General features: G+C 37.7%; 1 protein-coding gene across 10 annotated transcripts in view; it reads right to left on the bottom strand.

Annotated features, from left to right (window-relative positions):
• Positions 1-37: 37 nt before the first annotated feature.
• Positions 38-20,751, bottom strand: part of NIN (ninein) — a 65,282-nt gene continuing 44,568 nt past the window's right edge. For 5 of the 10 annotated variants that reach the window (XM_080397063.1, XM_080397057.1, XM_080397056.1 and 2 more), the window contains 11 exons: positions 19,762-19,977; positions 19,264-19,377; positions 18,053-18,175; positions 17,401-17,514; positions 16,541-16,687; positions 15,252-15,431; positions 14,576-14,725; positions 13,943-14,041; positions 10,364-10,555; positions 5,012-5,125; positions 38-3,989 (listed from right to left, as the gene is read on the bottom strand). In XM_080397063.1, coding sequence (XP_080253189.1) covers positions 3,780-3,989; positions 5,012-5,125; positions 10,364-10,555; positions 13,943-14,041; positions 14,576-14,725; positions 15,252-15,431; positions 16,541-16,687; positions 17,401-17,514; positions 18,053-18,175; positions 19,264-19,377; positions 19,762-19,977 — 1,659 coding nt within the window. In that variant the 3' untranslated portion in view covers positions 38-3,779. Of the gene's footprint in view, positions 3,990-5,011; positions 5,126-7,276; positions 7,448-8,506; positions 8,554-10,363; positions 10,556-13,942; positions 14,042-14,575; positions 14,726-15,251; positions 15,460-16,540; positions 16,688-17,400; positions 17,515-18,052; positions 18,176-19,263; positions 19,378-19,761; positions 19,978-20,751 lie in introns of those variants that run through there. The other 5 variants (XM_080397061.1, XM_080397060.1, XM_080397062.1 and 2 more) reach the window with 5 other exon arrangements.

Genomic DNA, 20,751 nt, shown 5'->3' with positions numbered 1-20,751 from the left:
AAATACTTCCATGCCGAATGAAAAACAAAGATGCCACTAGGGATCATACAGTAATTTATTTTTTTTCTTTTACATTCATTATAAATAACGTGTAAGTTGGTTCATCTTTCAGTTTTACATGATGTTGTAAGGACAACATACTACACCAGAACAAAACAAACTCAATAGAAAAAAATAAACATTTTTTTTCATTTATACAGCAGTCTTGTGTCATGAAGTGACAGCATCTGACACCAGACGGGAGACTTAACAGGTAAATGATGGAAAACCTGAGAGACAGTGATGTCATTTGCTAAAAGTAAACAAAAGGATTTTACTCCAGATCCGGACTGTTCCCTGCTCTATCTTACATACAATCTGGCTAAAAATCAAATACTGCAATATTTTTTTTTCCCAATCAGAATTCAAAGAATTCCATTTTCCTTGTATTTAAAGTGGTAATTGGAGAATGTGCAGCAATGTACACTTTTAAATAGTTCTAAATTGACAATTAGCTCTTCAACTGTGTGAATTTAATACACACGAATTTAACTTTGGGTCTCTTCTCTTCCAGAAATCCCAACCAGAGATATCTATGTGCCTTTATTTTCACAGTGATTCATAAAGCAAGAGCTGAAAACATTTAAAACACCTTCTGGTAATAAAGTAGTTAATACCTTAACTGGCAAGACCTGTTGTATGAATGAGGCCTAGAAATCCAGTGACTTTCGACTGGTACAATAGCATTAAATACTTTGGTATCTTTAAAATGCTTGTACTGCATAGGAGACAACATTCATGCACAGAAGACCATTAATGCTTAATAACTTACACGTTTATATGCTTATTTTCAGTAGCCTAGACTTTGTAAAACTAGCTGCTTCTCTTCTAAGCTGACACAATGAACCAATAAGCAACACGACACTCGTTTGTAAGCAGCATTACCTTTCTCTGTGTTCCCTCCATTTGCGAAGGGATTGTCCTGAATTGTCCTGTAGCAACAAAAACAGTACAGTACGGAAAGGTTCTGGAATATGTAATTACAAAAGGCACTTCTAAGAATTAATTCACACAAATATTCCAGTGAAATTGGAGTTTTGTCTAAAAACATTTCCCAAACATTTTCCTCCTTTTCCTCCTACTCTTTCCTGTGGTTAGGTTAGTTTTTTGAAGCTAAGAGTGAAAGAAAAGTAGAGCAAGGTAGGAGAAGGGTGAGAAAGAGAGAAGTCAAAGTCCCTTTTCTCTGTTTCTCCCTTTTGTTCCAACATCTGGGTTCCCTTTTTGGTACTGTGCTCTAGAAATGTCTGTATGTTTGGTTTACAACAGCCTGGTAACTAGCAGGAGATTAAAAGAACTATTTAAGTAGTCTAGCCTTTAAAATTGAGTGATGAAATTGCACAATAGTTTAAGTGAAGTACTCATTCTTTCTGTTCAGTGTTCAAACTTTGGTCACGGATGGAGCATTGGCAGTAAACCTAGTTCAAGATACGAAGTAGTATTAAAATGTGCTAGCTAGTAATGTTTTTCCAAATACTGTTCATCTGAACCTCATTTACATTGTTTCCTGGAAGTATTTTGAAACCGCTGATTTCTGTAACATAGGCATGGTTTTAGGGTGTGTTCAGTTACCGTATTGCGAACACACAGACCCAGTGCCCACACATAGAGGTTTATTATAACTGATAACATTTACTGATTCATACTAAAAGAAACAAGATCTCCCTACTTCAGATTTTTAAAAGCTCTGATTTACATCAATGCAGTTCGTCAATTTGACACATTTCAAATTTGTGGAAAAAATTTTGCAGTCTCTGAAAAACGGGGTATGTAAATCCCTGAATTTGAGATTACTTAGAAAAATACCCAGTATAGGCATTTAGAATAGCAGTGAAATAATTTATAAGGACTTTGTGGTACTCCAACATGTTGTTCTTAGGTGATTTTATTTCCATTTCCACTATGTTGCTTGCATAAAGCAATGAGAGAGGAGGAGAGGAGGTCATACCCCGTATATCTAGTCCCTCAACCCTCCAAAGTCACTAAGTAACCACGTAGACATAGATAGCATCCCCTACAGCCACATGCTAATCAGTACTGCGTGAAAGTCTTTTCCTGTAGGTTACTCCACAGCTTGTAGGCAGTATTATCCCAGTTTCTGGGGGACTTTTGGCTCATTGCAAATGCTGTCAGAATTGCCACCTTGCTAGCAGCCTTGGAGACAAAATATCTCACCATCTTCCTCTGTGTTTTCAATTCATGCATATTTAAGGAGCCCCAGTTTCAAGTATTGCCAGTACGGCCCCTTTCACCAGTTTTATTTACATTGTTCGAATGTATCTTACTGGTCTGATGGAGGCAAGGCAGTGGCAGGGCATTTAGACTATTTGCACTAATAGTTTATATACAAGCATTTCAGCATGCAAACTCTTATTCAACTGCTTTTGTGTCGGACCCCTCTCAGTCTTGAAGGTGTTGCAGAAAGCTTGCATTTCCCCAGCTGCATCGACTGCTTAAGTAGGAGGTATCGCCTGTCATTACCAACCTTGAAGCTGTTCGACCTTCATGACTACAGCACTTCTGCATGTTGGTCTAGGAGTACTAAGGTAATATTCATCCAAATATGATTTGGTTTATCCTGCTTTTCCTAATGCATATTTATCTTCACCAATTGACATGAATCTCCACATGTACAATGTTGAAGGAAGCTAATTTAGGCTATTACTCCCTGAGTACTTCATATTCACATTGAATATGTTTCTTCACAATTAATTACAAACTTAGATTCTGTACTAGGATCTACTACTACAAAAGCCTTTCCGAATTATCACTTGGGTCAAAACGAACACTGCACTAATGACAAAGGTCCATGTTTGTGAGGCCTAATGACAGGATTTCACAAAATCATTCAAGTCCCCCTCTTCATTCTTCTACCAGTTGTTTAATAAACTCCACTGCTTTACTGAATTTACAAATTACGTAAACAGAATTCACATTTCACTTCTGTTCAGTGACTCTTCCTTATATAACATTTCTACACACAAAATAATTAAGGCCTCTATAATTTTTAAGTTGTCTGGCAGCACAGCTTTAAAAAAAAAAAAAAGTAGTAGTCTCTATTTGCCATCAGGGAAACTTCTTCAGATGAAATACTGTTACACTTAGTTGGAGGCAGTGGTCTATTTATGTATTTTTAAGAAAATCTTTTTTCTGAGCTCTGAAGAGAAACAGCCATGAAGAATAACCCAGAAGCCTAATGCATCAAGTGGAACATATTGCTTTACAGAAACCACAACCAGTTTGCAGGACACAGACCGTATCAGGAAAGTCTTGCTTTCAATAGCAATTACACTGCTAGTGTTGAAGACTGACCTATCAATATTACTAGGTTTGGACCATGAAGTATTCCAGAAAGCCAAAAATATTTTGAAGTTTTGAATTCAGTAAAGTAAGTTTGCATTAGACCTTGGGTTCAATCTAGATAGGAATAATCGATTCAGTACAGTAAATTCAGAATTTATACTTTAAATTAAAACCAAAGTATCAAAATAAGTTAACCTAGAAAAACATACGTCTTTTTTTACACAGTGAAGATTACTTTTAGGCAAAACTTAGCAGAAAAATAGTTTGGGAATAAACAAAATTCTTCTTTTGGCAGTGTCCAGTTTGGGATTTAGCTCTGTCCTCTCCTTGGAGGCACCTGTTAACTAAAATTCATCAGTACAAAAAGGCAACACAGTGAAAAGCTGAAATATTAACATTTCAGTAAAGTGCATGGGTCTGTGGCATACTTAATGGCTTTGCTATGACCTTATCTCGGATGCTGGATTAAATGACGGGGATGCCAGGTTCTTTACTATTCTATTGAGGTTGGCAATTTTTTCTTCTAGTAAATAGTTTTTCCTTTCAGCAGTTTTCTGCCGCTGTTCTGTCATCTCCAAAGCCTTCAGCAGTTGTGCATTCTCAACATAGAGATCCTTGACCATTACATCTGCTTTAGTGTTCTTTGAAAGCTGAATTGTGAATAGAACATTAATTACCCAGCAAATTAAAAGCAAAAAACCCCCAAACAAACAAACAAAACAAAATTAAAAGCAAAAACAGTGCTGGGAAAGTAGTTGAATGTGTTTATTGTAAGCGAAATATCAAAGGAAGATAACCCAGCCATTTTTTCTTATTTTCCTTTGTTAAAAACCTGTATGTTTGTGGAGTCATCATAGATACTATGAATATTTTGAAACTGGTAAGACTTTCTAAGGAGATTAGGCAGATGACAGAGGGCTTCAAATGAGTCTTGTCAGATGAGTACTGCTTTATAGCGTTTGTACTCTAAGGATAAATCTAGTTCACGATAGAATCCACAAGCCCAGTGATCCCATAGAGATACTTCCTCCAAGGTTTGGACTACCAGCTCCTCCTAAAAAATTGGGGAGCACAGCCTAGCACTTGTCTACATGCTTTTGGGAACAGCCCTTTGGCAGGAGGCCCTGTCAGTATAGCACTTCCTTAACATAGAAGAGGAAACCGTACCTCAGTAGAAAACAGACATTGTTACTATATCATGCCTAAGTGCTCAAAAGCCACCTTTTCCTCCACTACTGAGGACTTCTGAAGGTGGCAGACCAGAGCAAGAACAAAAACCCCAAAACCAAGTCAAGCAAGGGATGTGTTGGGGCAGGGGTCATCAAGAAATCAATCATTGTACAGTAATCCTGTCTGTCCGCCTTTTTCCTCCTTTTCTAAAAAACTTTTCCAGTTAGGATACTTGGCTGGAATTTGGTGTTTGTTTCCTAACTTTAAGGGCACCAGCATACCAAACAAGCACAGCTTTTAGGAAATTAATGAGTGGTGGATTCAGTCCCCAGTTTGGAATTTTAGGAAGTTGTGGGCAAATATGCTGTACTTTAGCTCAGAGGCATTAAAATAACAAGTACCTTTAACTTTATTCTAAGCAAGAATGGCTTGGCAGCTTTTATCCACTTAGTTGTTTATGGAAGTAACAGGGATGATTTGAGGAAAGAGTAAGAATACTTACTTGTTCTTTCAGCTGATTTACTTTATCTTGGAGAAGCCTCTTCACAAGCCTTAGTTTCTGTTCAACATCCATCATACGTTCTTCCATCATTTTTAGAAGCTGCTCATGACTCCCCTGGAAAGCAACATTTACGTGAAACTCGGTTAACAAAAATCAGTTCACATTTACCAGTCTCCTTCAGTTTATACTTAAGAACAGAGCTGGCACTTCACATTTGAATCTATTTTAAAGAGTCAAATGAATTAATAAGCCATTCATGGAAATAAAATGTTATGGCAACAGTTAAAGGACACTTGCAGCATAGAGCTAGTTTTCCAAGTCTAAATTACACTTGAGATTACCAGATCTAAGAAAAATTGATATAAAATTCTAAGTTCTTAGATAGATATGGATAACTTCCTTTTCTTGTTCTTAGGTGCTGCCATATTTCTGTTGAATACGGGAAACAAAACACCAATCAAAATCTTAAGACTTTTCTAAAAATATTAAGGTGAAGTCACAAGGGCACATTTAACAGCGTAACTCTGCCACACTAAAGGCCCCTTGAAACTGAGTAATATCCTAAAAACCATAGGATACTGTTATCCCAAACTTGATTTGTTACAGGTGGGTTTTTTTAGATTAGTTGTTGGTAACTAACGTTGCCAAATAGTAGCTCTAAAATGATTTTGCTCTTTTTCTTTAGTGAGGTTAACAGAGCCTTAACTAAAAGCATAAAAACCTGAGTGTCATGAGGGTGTCTGTTACACCAACATTAGAGTGAAATTCTCCCAAATGAATTAGAAACACCAGGAACTACAGGAAAGCTTGTCTAAAGTTCCCAAATACAAACAATCAACTGCAGGGAAAGAGATTCTTTATTTTAATGCTAGCTTGCTACTCTAATTCTAAGAAGTCATCTGAGATTAACTTTGAGAAATCCCCAAAACATAATACGATCAAAACCAAAGTACCTTCACACACATGGAAGTGAATAAATGAAAAACTGAGGGAGGAGTGTTGTTTCGGGTAGGTAGCTGCTTATGGAAACTGCTGTAAAAAGATGCCCTTAGGGGACTGACTGAAGTCTGCTCAACTTTTTATTAGTTACACCACCAGAAACTTCTTAAGTTTGTGTATGGGGTTATATGACCATTTAGCTTGTGTAAAAATTGAAAAAAGTTACATTACAGTCTTAGAGAAAGTTGCTGTACAGTGTTGTTGGACCGGATATTTTTCTGGATTAAAAAAAGTATTATTGAACAGAATTAGCAGGGAACACTCTAGCCCAATTATCTTGAGCTATCTTTTTAAATTTGATTGGAATTCAAAACCATGGCTGACTGTTAACACTCCATAGGGTTTGCAGGAACCTTGAGTGAGTAGTTAACTGGAAGCTAAGAGTTACAGTGGTCTCAATACCTGTGATCCCTGTTTTTTGGTTTAAAGCTTATTTAAGAATGTTCTGTCTTAACTTCATATGATTTCATGTTTAATGGGAGAAGCCAGCTCAAGCATTAGCTTCCAGGTCATTAGAAAGGTAGGAACAAAAAGATCTCTGAAAGCAAACAGCTGAAACTGTTCATAGTTCCAAACTAGAAAAATCATAGGCCTTAATGAGGTGTTTTGCTGACCCATTGAAGTATTAAAACCCCCCACAACCTAGTTTAATCTAGTAATCTGAGACAAAAGAAAAACCTTTAAGGAATGTTATCCAAGAAACAAGTGTGTTAATAATTCTCCCTTTTTGGGCAGAATATGCCCATGTATTATGCAAATTCTTTTCTTAAATGCAGAGGTATGTCCGCTAAAGTGAAGCTGAGTGGCTATACTTAAGTACATCCCCTATTACAAAACTTTCCCAGAAGTCCTGATATGACAATCCTCAGTATCAAAGACATTCTGTCTAAAATTTGTTCATTATGCTCATAAAGCTGAAACTATTGATACTATTAAGACAAGAGACATTCTGTTTAAAAAAAATTTTATTTTTCATTTACATCAAAAAATGTCATCTTTCCCTGTTAAAAAGTTTATACATCTTATACAAAAATGCAGTATAAATACCCCAGATTTTCTTCAAATCTCATATAAAATTAGTACCATTTGAGAAAAATAGTCTCTTTCCACACTGAACAGCTCCACATTTTAAATAACATAAATAAACAGTATTTGTAACAAATTAAAAAAGACAGTTTATGAACTTTCACAAAATAGCTTCTAGACAAATAAATAGGAAATAACACTGTGGAGGTTTTTTCTTTTTTTTTCTCTTTTTTTTTAAAAAAAAAAAAGCACAAAATAATTTGATCCTCAAGTTTCTCAGCTTATGCCAGTTCGTGTGTTTGTGTGTGTTTGTCATGGTAAGGAATGAGATCATAAGCAGCCAAGCTGTCAGAGGTGCCCGATCCTCCGGTAGGAATCTGCATGCACTGCTCGCTGCTCCGGTAGCAAGGCCTAGAGAAAGAAGGCAAGTGGGATACTTCACCCTGATATCCAGATTTTCTTTTAAATATGTACGTATATTAAAGCAAACCACCAATACAAGCAAAGCAAGCAACACAAGACAAACAAAAACACACACAAAAGAAAACATGCAGAGTATCACATATTATATTCTCTAAATACTAGTATTAGCACTACACGTAGGCAATTGAGGAGATATTCAGGATGCATTTTCTAGATGTAAGGACTCTTCAGGTGGCTTATCCATGGTTTTTGAGGCATTTAAAAAGATCAGTGGCAGTGATTAACTGCAATTAGCAAAGCAATTTTCTTAGAGGAAATTATCTGCCACTATATACTTGTGTATATATATATATATATATATATGAACTCACAGATTGCTGAATAGCATTTGTGATAAATGTGGTCCAACTGACCTCTGAAAACTTATCTGCATTTTTATTTTAAATCTAGTTGTAAGTCTTTTCCTGAGACAGGTGAACAAGCTGTTGGTCAGAGGTGATTTGAATTTTTAAATGAAAAGCTGAAGAAAGGGGAAGTTGAGCATCTTTAAGTACTCTGAACAAAAATATTTGTTAGCAGAGGTTCTAAAACAACTTCAGAAAACGTTGGGTCACTAACAGGCTCCCAAATCTAGTTACTGAGGAAGGAATATGAGAAGTGCAGTGATTGCTACTGCGCAGCAGGCATGAGACAGCAGAAACAGTCATTTGGAATTGAGAAGAGTCCAGACAGGTTAACACAGTAGAAAAGGCTCAGGAGGTTTAATTTAGTGAAATTTGAACATATGGCAGTAGCCTTTGGAGGACAGTAGCTCAAGACTGACTGTAAAATGAATGAGAACACAGGCCACCACTGCCATGATCAAAAAAGCAATGAAAATTGCAAAGCACGATGAACACAAACTCCAAAAAGGAGGGGGATAACTTTGGATACCTTATTACGCAGAAGAACTCAGGATCTAAGAAAGCTGCAAAGTGCAAAGCAGCAGCAGCAAAACTAGGTGATTAAGGTTACACAGAAAGCATGGAGATAACCTGACGTACTCACTGGTGAAAAGATGATGAAGAGGGATTAGGATGCAATTTTTCAAGATGCTAAAGGGGACATTAAAATGGACATAAGCTCAACTAAATGTTAACCCTAAGAATCAGGATGACTAAGAAAAAAAAAATCAACCGTGAGAATTAAAGCAAGATGTGCTTACAGAAACATCAAAATTCAGACAAACTGAAACAAATTTGGCCTTGTCTACAGTTGTAGAATGCACGTGTTTATTTTAGAAAGTTATCTAGTAAAGCCCATAAAAAAAAGCCATAGAAGATGTTATAAACACTTGAAGCAAAAAACTCCAAACACCACAAACCTAATAAAGTGCATTAGTGCATTGACAGCAAATATTTGCAAAGCCTCTCCAAGTATTTTTAATTTCATTAAGCTTTGCAGAATAAAAGCTTTTACAGGAAATGTACAAGTGATTTACCTGTAGAACTACAAGTTGCAGGATATGATTAGTTTGCAAATTGTTTCTCAGGCTTTCAAAGGCAAAATGACAAAGTCATCACTCCTAATGCAATACACAGCACATTCATTTGTAGATGATACTGCTGTAATATGGCTTTTATTGATTTCAAAATTAAACTGTATGCTCTACTTTCCACTTTACAGGACCAAGTACATTAGCCTGTGGTAATGCACTTCTATTGGGACTCAGCTGAAAGAAAGAGAACCTTACGATTGATTTATTTTTACTTATATTATTTGCTGTTAACTTCTTTTGAGGGTAGGGATTTTGATTTTTTTGCCTTTCTTAAAAGAATTTTTAGTCCAAGTTTCAGAAGCTTAGAAACTATTACTGCATATACTCTCTCCATAATACCTTTATTCCAGAATACCCTGTTAACATGTTCAGAGATTTTTGAGCTTCAAAGTTGTTTTTAAAAACATGACTGCAATTTCAGTTTAAAATGTAAAGGTGTGGTGGTGTTGGTTTTTTTTCTAACAGATTAATAGAAGTGTTAGTATTTTATCTAAGTTATTTAGAGCTTTGTATTTTCTCATAAGATCAAGTTGCAATATTATTTTAAGGCCTATGGCCTGAGCCATAGCTTTACAGATTTAGAGATCTGGTTACTTTTTGAAACAGAGTGTCATTTGGCAAGCCTAGTCCCCAAGCTTAATTTTTATATGGGAGATGCAAACTTTTCTACCTATTGCCTTTAATTCAGTTTTACATGTTAAAACACCCCAAAACCACTAAGAATGACTCTGCCCAATAAGCGCAGTAGATGTCATCTTCCTGTGAATTAAGATATTTTATTCTTTTTGATCCTCAGAATTGCCAATGTTTAAGTTTCTATGTAACAGTAATGGTGTTCTCCAGTGTCTTGCCTTATGGCCAAATAAAGATAGGCTGACCTTAGAAAAAAAAAAAAAGATTAATTTGCTTGTATTCTGCTCTGCTACAGCTGACAGAACTCTGTATGACAGCAACAGCCCAAACTAGTATTTTGTGTGTGATGGGTATGTGCTTGTGCAATATGTGGTGTAGTGTATTTTTTAAAACAATGATTCCAGACACAGACATTAGGTAAAGAAAACAAAACCAAAAAAACCCCCCACCCTATAAACACTTACTGCACATTGATCAGAAGGAGAAAAGCCAGTTGAATGTGGATGGGGGTGTTTTTTATTTCAAAAGATTAAGATGACTTCAAAATTAAGCGATGGCTCAAGCTATATATGCTAAATAACAGAGGTTTTGTATATATCTTTGATAGAATGAATTTTAATTTTCATTTTTGAACTGGCATAAACAGAGAACGGATCTCATCAGAATTGAAAAACCAAGAAAACTAACCAGGTACCCTTTTAAAGTTGTAACCTGCAGAGTAATGAGAGCTTTACCTGTTGCATGTTTGTTTCAGAGGGTCTACTTTCAAGTTCTTCCTGAAGACGTTGACTCCTCCTCTCTGCTTGTAGGAGCTGGTGTTGGAGCTGCAGGAACTGTTCCTTGGGCACCATCGCACAGCCTTGCTGCTGGAGCTCCCGGGAGTGCGGAGTCTGGCTAAGCATCACACTGCCGCTTGAGTGGAGCATCTGAAGACCAAAGGACATCAACCATCAGGAGAAAGCAGCACTGCTGTTCACACAAGGTATCTGTCAGCGATGCGCTAGACATCAGGTTACTCTTGGACAATTTCTTGTATGCAAGAGAAACTAGCCTGAACTTGGTAACGCAAACTAACTAGACAGCTTTTACCTTTCCAGTGGAAAAAAAGATGCATCTTTACATGCAGTTCTGAAGTCTAAAGGAATCTGAGGATCGATTCATATTTTCAGACCTGAATTACAAAATCATTACATTTCTGATTAAATCCTATCAGTTAAATGGGCCTGTTATGAGGTTTAACTTCATGGACTTTTTTAATTTTAACCTTGATCTTAGCAGCTTTTCTAAAAATAGTATCCACTTACAAATAAAAGCACTAGCACAAGACAGGCTTAAGCTGTCCACCAGTGCCAATTATTTCTAGTCTTTAATCTAAGATGGAGAGATAACATTCTCAAAAACAAAACAAATTTTCGGTGTAATGTGTGATGACTTAATTTGATGCCAGCTGCTATATTACATTCAGAATTCAGTATTTAGAATCCCATCCATCTTTCCTTGTGTTCACTACTAACTAGAAATTTTAACACATTTTACAATTTTAATTTCAAGACATGCCACAAGCAGAGTTTGATGGCAGGTCTGGAGTCCTCCCAAGTGTCTGTGCTGCACGAGCAAAGGTACACTCAGAGAGGCCCTTGAGATATGGATACATGATGCAATCTGAGGTAGTTTAATTCCAAATGTATGTCTTGCTTTCATCTCACATCATGGGATGCTGCTCCCAAGCAATGCCATGACAGTTAGTGGATGAAGGTGGCTAGAAGAGAGGCATTTCTGGTGTTGTCTTACTACAGAAGCACTGCATCCACAATAGCCCAAGTTAGATAAACTGGCCCAGCATTAGACAAACTTTCAGTCAATATTAAAAGCCAAGATAGCCACGTGAAACAATTTAACATTTTTCTAGACTAAAGTAAAATCCAGGTAAGACTAGCTCACAGTTGTAATAGTTGATAATACTAGAAAAAAAGGACCAGGACTGTACAGTAAACCCCCTGATGTTCAAAGATGACTTGCAGCTTGAATGTAGGAAGAAAGTATTAATCTGATACAAAAAGGACCCCAGCTGACCACATCATAAAATTCTCACCTCTTATCTCAAAACCATTACTCTGTTCCCTTAGGAAAACGCATATAAGATTGTGTTAGTGGTTTTAATTTTCCTTTCACAAATGGTAGAATTAAGGCCTCAATTCATAATCATATTTCAGTTACTGAGCTCATAATGTAAACTGTAAGCATTTTTCATAATGGTGCAGCTCTTCTGGCCATGTTAATATGGGTACATCTCTGCTGGTCCAGGTAAACAGAAAATAGATTCGTAAGTACTTTAAAATAAAGCTATTTGTAGTTCAAGCTGTCAGGAGGTTCTCTTGAATCAACTAGTCTGTAAAGGAGCTATTTTTTTCACTGACAATATAAACAGTGAAAACAATGAAATTTTGATGGAATTTATTTAGAGTTTCATGTAACATTGTGAAGCATGTGAGTATCTAATGAAGGGGCTGAAGAAACAGTCAACGTTAACAGCATCTTAAAATTAAATACCAATTGCGTGGCTAACTAGAACAATATAGTTGTGCTGTATTCATCTTTGGAAGAAAGTGGAACAATAATGAACCTGCTAAAACTATTAGGGGTGATAGTGTGATCACGGATCAGTTAAAATATTAAGGAAACATATGACAGTCTGGTGAAAAAGCATGCAGATATCAGAGGTAAATATGCAAACACCTTCAAGCCTCACGGTCAGCGGTTTCAAAGGAAAGGGTTGAGCCACTTTTCATTTTGTTGTAATAATTCTTTTGAATGTAATTGATTATTTCTCTCCATTTTCATGGCAATGTTTGGTGTACAGTATCGAATTGCACGATACACTAACCACAGAGAAGTTAGTGCAGCTGTCGAAGTTAAAATCTACATTAAAATGAATAGTGGCTTCTTTACTTAAAAGATGCATGGAATAATAATAATAAAAAAAAATCTATAAAATAAAGAGATGTTTTCTCCATGCTGTGGTAGTACATTGAAAATGATTGCTCTACCTTCGCACACTATTTCAGAAAGAGAACTGCACCCTTCTCTGCTAGTTCCAACCACTGAGTTCTAGACAGGTTAGCCATGAACAAAAGGAGAACAGGCACAAAAGAGAAAGTTAGAAGTCATAAAGCACTAAGTGAATGTTACACACACCTGCTGGGAAAATGTTATCAGGAGTAACAGAAGTCCGGCATGTTTAAATACAAATTTTAGGAAAAAACACTATTCCATGCTTGATGTTTATACCAAAGCATTTAACAGTGTTTGGAATTTTCCCAAACCTTAATTAAGACTATATAAACAAAAGCACAGGGCATATAAACAGTCTTTTCAATAACTTGTCAAAATCTCATCTTTTCTAATTAAGATTTTTACAGTTTTACAGGTAATTACATGGTATGTTCAAACGTCTCCCATTTGCTCTTTTGATGAAAAACACGAAGCCTTTTAATAAACAGTGGTGTAAAAGCCTCATGTAGAAGACACTTTGATTTATGGAACAAGTCAAAAATGTGGTTTGTTGAGTTTTTTTAGTAATATTTTTTAAACTCAAATTTAAAACATCAAGTTTACGCAGGACTGCTGAGAGACAACTTGGAGATCTAGCCTGACTTTAAGGGATACACCAACTTCACATAGTTGAAGCTTGTCCGTTCTTGTAACCAAGGGCACCTAAGAATTATGGAGTTTTCTTAACATCCAGCGTTATTTGTCTCCAGCAGTACTGAACAAACTTCCACATTTACAGCAGACTTTGGAAGGATTTCAACTGAAGTTTTCACTCATGCCTTTAGATTAACAGCAAGTAGTGGAAATTGTTAGTCTATCACCATCTAGATAAGACAGCAAGGCTTAAATTCAGCAAATTGTTCCCATAGTAACTAAGGACAGGTTTCTACACTAAAAGCAGCATTGCGCAAATATTAGTTAGGAAACTTGAGGTTACACGCTTTAAAAAGAAAGAGGAAAGTGTCAGCCTTGCTTCAAGCACAGAAACAAATTTCTTCGCTATTTGATTTTATATCTGAAGCCTTACATGAATGACGATAAATCACAACATGCTTCAGAGAGGCAAGTTTGCCACACTAACATCTTGATCATGAAAGATGAGATTAGGCATCAGGGGAGACCAATTCTTCTAATTTCAATTAATTCCCTCTGTACCTACACATCTAGAAGCTGTTTTTAAATAAATTAATAGATTCAGCAGGAAGTGAGATAGTAATAAAGCCCCACACTATTCAGTACAGTCAACACTGATGGAAAAGTACCTCCATTAACTGATCATCCAGTTTGACTTGCTTTTTTCTTAGCCCGTCATTTTCTGAGCTGGTTTCCAGTTCACGTTCAAGAGAATTCATCTGACTGATCTATTAAAGACAAGAAGTTTCCTTAGAAAGGTAGTAGTTTCTTATTTTATCCATTTTCTTTTCCCCTGCAATGTGCAAGTCACAAATCATTGCACATCAAGACAATTCAAGATTAAGAGACATAAGTATTTTTGGATAAGTGTAATACTTTGCTAAAAGTGATGTCTAAGACAATGTTATACAGCTTCTCTGACAAGTTTCAAAGAATAAGCAGGGTTTAACCCAAAAGCGGTAATGCTACTGTGTAAGCACTGTGTATTGCAGAGCACTTGAGCAGCCTGCGTTTTATTTATGGTTCCCATGTTTTACCACTGGAACTGTTTGTGCTGACTAAAAGTCCTGCAACACATCGGCATGGAGTCCCACCCTGCATGCTCTGCAAAAGCACAGAAGATTCTCAGCTCCCTGGGACAGGGTTTCATAAGAGACAAAGAGCGCAAAGCTCGGAGTAAAAGACAAATCACAGCTTACTACATTAGCTCTTAGAGATGGAAAATACTGCATTGAGTCACATATTTACCATCTAAAACTAACCTTCCTGTTTGCAGATGACAACTCCTTCTGAAGCTGTTCACACTCTCTCTTCAAGCTTAATTTCTCTTGCTCTATGGCTTTGACAATACCCGACTGGCTTTGATGCTTTTGGTGCTTTAGGGAAAGGATAGTAGATTCCAGCTGTCGCATCTAAAGAGACCAAATGTGGAAAGATGTTCCAGACAATTCAAACAAATCAAAGTGCATCTACTTCACCTAAAATACCAAGTACCAATCTATTTTGGACTCATAACAGATTCTGCGTTATTTTTGACATTTTAGCTTTTTAGCAAGAAGGACATCATATTGTCCTTCTTGCCCTTCCTCCTGCCCATAATCTGCCTAATACTGTAAGCCAAGAAATTGCACATGAAGGATGCTAGGAATATTACAAACTTCTTTAAGAAAGGTGTTAACTGAAAGTCAGACCAGAACCTTAGACACGAGTTAGCAGGATCTTCTTTTGAAGAAGAGCTGTTTGAAACATCACGAGTGTCTACCTATTCAGTGCAGACAAAGGAACACTACTCCATTATGCATTCTTTCTGCAAACCTTTCTATTCAAAACTAAGAAACAATATTCCTCTCCTGTATCACCTATTGCAAAAGAAGAATCATCAAGTTTTGCTTAGCATGCGGGGACCACCTCTGTGATCTGTCATCTTGGTCAGGTTACCTTCTCCCTGGAGTGAGTCAGGTCTGTTTTAGTGCTCTGCACTTCTCTCTGCAGCCTCTCATTCTCCTGCCTGAGCAGCTGCTGCTCCTGTTTTGTCAGCTGGTCCAGTTCATCCCAGTGTATTTGCCTCTGTTGGTCCTGCAGCCCTGAGGAAGGCACAGCCAGTTCTAGAACCCGATTCTTAAGAGACAGAATTGCAGGGTTAGGCCTTAAACAAAGAAGCAGATATTTTCTCTATTCAGGTGGGCTTTAAGTAGGCTTTCAGTAATTGCAGACTCTAAAGTTGCAGGATTCCCATCTTCCTCACAGCTTACACACTTTTCCCCTAAGAAACCCAATGTGCTAATCACAGTGCAAACCCAAAGTGTTTCCCTTTGCTCAGATCATAGATAATAGCTGTGCACTAGAATGGTTGATAGGAGTGCACAGAGTTCAACAACACAAAAAAAAGCAATTTGTGCTACATTTCAGAGCCCCATCAGGCAAGTAATAATATATAATACTGGGTTTATTCGGTAATAGCTGTAATTTAGTTTCTGTTGTACAATTCTGAAACAGCCTCTTTTCCATGTGGACATTAAATATTCCTTAATTACACGGCAAACAAGCCAAATTACTAACTGAATTCATAATACCAATCCCAAGACTGCTGGCTACAACCTCCTTCAGTTACAGTTCCTCATCAGTTAAGAGAGGCTGATTATAATACTGTGCCTTTCAAAACCAAGTTTGAGTGAAAATTAGATCCCGTCAATTACTAGTTTGATTGTTAATATGTTTATAGTTTTGATAGGTGGAAATTCATATGTTGTCCAGAGATATTTTTTTTTTCCCCAAAAAGATTTCTTTCAGGGAAGAATGGAAACTCAGGAGACAGGCTGATCATCATCTGTCCATATGTTCAAAACTTACAAGTTTTTTTAAAAGAAGTTTAAAATCTGCACATTATATACAATCCAACAAGACTAATTATAGTTAACTGTTTTAAAATGGAAAACTACTGAATACAGAAAACATCATTCAAATAGGGCTTTTTCTTGTACCCACCTCCTCTCAGATTTTTTAAATTATGAGCTTTATCACTTGTTTAAAAAAAAAAAAAAAATCAATAGTTGCATAACTCAGAGTCTACTTGCTCAAGCCTGCCACATATTTGTGTCCTTTTAGTGGACAGGCCAACGTAAAGAAATAAGTTGGCTACAGTGTCAGGCTAGAGCAGAGCAGCAGCTCGTGTCTGTAAACCCTGGCATGCAAAGTTGACTGACTTTGAGGCACCTGAAGTCCATTACCTTTTCATTGGCATTCTGCAGTTGCTTGTGCAAAGACATCACTTCTTGTTTAAGAGTTTCCTTCTCCTGTTGTGTCACCCGTAAGTCTGATTTTAGTCGGGACATTTGAAGGTTGGTATTTTGCAGCGTTTCATCTAAACTCTGAACCTGTAATGAGCAGGAACACAGCTTGGCATTTACTGGACCAAGATTTCTCATAACCTTGGTCTGCTAGGATGTGTATGCACCACCTATCACACGTACTTAGGATCTCTGATGGAAGGAGTGAAGAAGTTATAATGCTGACAGCCCCCTTCAAAAGTGCTAAATGATTTTCTGACTGGCTGTTCCATATCAGTAGCCATCCTCTTTGAATACAGCCACAATACTACATTCAACAGACATCTTCCAGCCCCAAATATTTTTTGTGATATGCCAGGAAAAGAAGATTTCTCTTGAATTATTTATTCTTCCTGGCAGCCCATGGCCAACGAGAAATCCCAAGTGAGATCAGCCAAGCAGAGAGCCATTTGTTCCCCTCCCCTGCTTGGCAAGGGACAAGCCACTGCCAGAAGAGCAGGGAGCAGAGTTCCTGAAGTATTTTAGGAATAATTGGGCAGAATGAGTTGGCAAAAGTAACTTGGCCATAGACGCAAAACATGGCTTTTTCTCAGGGAAAAAAATCCCTCATTGCATTTAACAAGTTTCCTCTTGTCCTTTAAGAGCATCACTTTGAAAGACCATCAAAGCAGCCATTCTTAGCTGCATGACATCTTTGCATCCATTAGAGGAGGGCTGCTTTTAGTGAGAAAAAAAAAGCACTACAAGAGATTACAAAAATGCTTTTGATCTAGGGCTATAACAAAAAATCACTATTATACCTTTTCTTGTGAAACGGTGAGCTGTGTTTTCAGTGTCTGACTCTGCTGTTCCCAGGACTTCTGCTCTTGCTTCAAGCTGCCAATTGCGTTCTCTAAGCAGCTTACTTTAGCTACCTGAAATAAGATTACATCTGTAAGCCTGACTCATTCAGGATTTTAACTCAATTTGACTTTGAGAGTTAAGCTAGAGGGAGTTACAGCTATGCAAAGAAAACACGGGAGGGCACAAAACCCCCTCAGCTCCCAGCCTGAATCTCTACACAACGAGATCATTATTTACAGTGCGCATGCTAGTTACACTGCTTGAGTTCAGAGTTACAAGGTGTAAGGCTGCAATAAAAGTGCAAGAACACTGTCTTCCTTGTCCTGCTGCAATGTTTATATCCAGGCCCCTGTTCCTTGCAATGTTTGGAATTTTCTACATAATCAAATTACAGTAAAGCTGTGCTCCAGAATTTAAGCTTTCTCTTTAAGACCAGCTAGGAAAAAAAAAGGCAGGCAATTAAGCTTTTATCTGGCTTGAAGGTAAAAACAAACAAAAAAAAAATCCAAAGTCGTTTTACAGGTTAGGGTGATACAGATAACGATATAAGAATTTTAACAGCCCGTTACAGCATGTAAGTAGTGATGTGGGTTTGCAGATCTTTTTTACCTTATCAATACATCTGTTTAATTCCTCACTCAGGGCTTCTTTTTCTTTCTGCAGCTTTTCATTTTTAGTAATTAAGCTCGAAACTTCATTTTGAAGGTCAGAGAGTTCAGGGCAACTGGACAGCTGTGGAAAACAAACCCCTCAGTTGCATTTCTGTGCTGTTGCAGAATTTTTTTTATGCAAGTATTACACAAAGCTTTCTCTTCTCTGGACCAATCATCCCACTCCAGAGAGAATGGAAGACAGAAAAGCATACTCTAACTCAGTATGAATGATCATTTGAGCATCATTCATCTATCGGAGGCATCCTTCCTGCAACAGCAGTGCTAAGGATTCCTAATTGCCCTGTGATCCCTCGGATTTGCTTTAGGGCTAGTCTTTCTCTGCCCCTTCCATGAAAGGGGAAAAAATACTGTACTGCTGACTTCTGATCCTTTTCCCATTTGACACAGTGCTTTAGCTTAACACTCTGCTTTGTGCTGTGCTGTTCTGTCTTTGCTCACTCAATCTTCTGTCTTTAATTACACTCAATCCACAATCTGCTCTTTACTGAACAGGCCTCATCTGCTTTTGCTTTTTAAGACCATTATCTATTCTAAGCACTGGGTGCATCAAATGAATGCCTTAGAGAGTAAAGAAAATTACTTTGTGGAGCCCTAATCAGGAGAGCTAACTCATTTGTAGCCTTCATTATCTGTGTTTATTAGCATATATTTACAGCCAATTGAACCATGCTTATACAGGTGATAACCAAGCCCAGGAAATTACCCTCAGAAGTTGGGAGATGAAGTCTCCAGATGGGTTTAGCAATAGGAATTCTCTCTGAAAGGATATGCTGGAAGAGTCCAGTCCTTAAAAATTGAGCTGTATGGGTATCACTAGTTACACAGGGAAGTGTTCCCCTTCCTATCCTGTCTGCACAAACTAGAAAAGCCCTGTCTATTCCTTGATTAGAGCTTTAAATCATTGTCTTTATTTTCAAAGCCTGTCTTTGTAGACCCATTACTCTGGAAGATCTTTTGGCAAATGTGAAACCAACTGTATTTGAACAGTTGTGCATTGTACCCAGGGACTGCTTCAAGAGGATTTATATTCTCTTGCTGTTATGACCATTCTTTAAAGAAATTAACTATTTCCAACTTGGGCAAGAGAGTAGGGCACATTAAGGGACAGCCAGCATTATCTGATAGCACTCAAATAGGATGCCATACTTGTTTTGTCTTCTCTAGTTCCTGCTTGAGGATGTGGTTCTCCTGCTCCAATATATGAGCTTGGACCTTCATTTTTGACAGCTCCACCTCCAAGGAAGACACCATATTGGATGACTGCAAAAAGTAAAAGACTCAGGTTTCAACTTGAGACATGCCGAGTAACAAAGGTTAACCAGAGGATGCTGCAGCCAGTCACATGGGTTAGAACTGGGATGGCACTGGACAGAACAGAACAAGCATGCTGGAAAATTCAGGTAAATACTTATCACTTGGTTCCATTTCAAGAAAAAACTGCACACTTCTACCTGCCTGCTTTTGGCTGCTCTCATGCTTTCATTCCACCCCTGCTGCCGCACACACCTATGTTTCTGGCTAATACTTGGGAAAATTCAGCTTTGAAGGCTCAAGCACAGCTCAAAGACATGCTAATTCCATAGCACCTCTGCATTCCTAAAAGTTCAGTTGTTTCATACCATTAGAAACAGTGTAATCTCATACCTTTACTTTGGAGTTTTCCAGTTCCTCTTTCAGTACCAGTCTCTCCTTTTCCCATTCTTCCAGGGTACACTTTCCTGCTTCCCTTTCCTTTTGCTTGAGCACCCTTGCCAGCTGTTGATTAAGATCCTGCACATCTGCTTGATTTTTGGAGTTCCTCTGGCTAAGTTCTGTATTTTCGGAGTCCAGCTGCTGGTTTCTGGTCTTCAGGTCTGCTACCTGAATCAGGACAGCAGTGTCAGTTATGACTGCTTTTACACTGGGAATGAGACTTTTAAGAACGTTTCCTTTCTATTAAGATGATTAAAAGAACTGACAAGCGCCACTCCCATACCACAGCATCTCTGAACGGTGGGGCAGAGCTGCCGTTAACTGTATAAGTAATAGTCACGACCCCAGTAGCATTGCCTGCTTTATTTCCCTATAGCTGTTTAACTTGCTTCATGCCCTAATTTTAGGCCAAATCAAGTGGAATCATATTTAGGAGTAAGAATCCTCCTGATGGCCTGTTGCATGCACGGTCAGCCCCAGATGCTGTTAAATTCTCATAAATAGCCTTAATTATATCAGTTATGATATCAGTCATCTGGCACACCACTCCGTTCCTCCTCCCCTTTGCCACACTGATGTGTATTTTGAGGGGCGTGCTGGTGAGGTAGTAGATTGTTCTGAGCAAGTAGTATTGCTTGGTAAAATTCTAAGAGGGACATGAATCTAAGAGCTACTTAAACCTTCTACTGTGCCTAGCATAACAAACCACCCTTAAAATAAAAGTAGCAGTCTCATGGATACAAGCAAAGGGTCACAGCTGGTAGAATTCCTAGACCCAGCCAGCTGGGAAATAAGTAGAGGCTGAGTCACATAACCCCTATTTCCCATGGGCTAGCTGCAGAGCGTTACCCGCAAAGAGTACAAAAGAAAGATTTTAACTTTATATTTCTATTAAATAAACTTTCCAAGTTGACTATGGAAAGTGCTCTCGAGTTTGTAAAC

Source organism: Falco punctatus, assembly GCF_963210335.1.
Source record: "Falco punctatus genome assembly, chromosome: 7".
Taxonomy (NCBI): Eukaryota; Metazoa; Chordata; class Aves; order Falconiformes; family Falconidae; genus Falco; species Falco punctatus.
The sequence above is the reverse complement of the archived record's forward strand: the minus strand, read 5'-3'. Positions and strand labels throughout refer to the sequence as shown.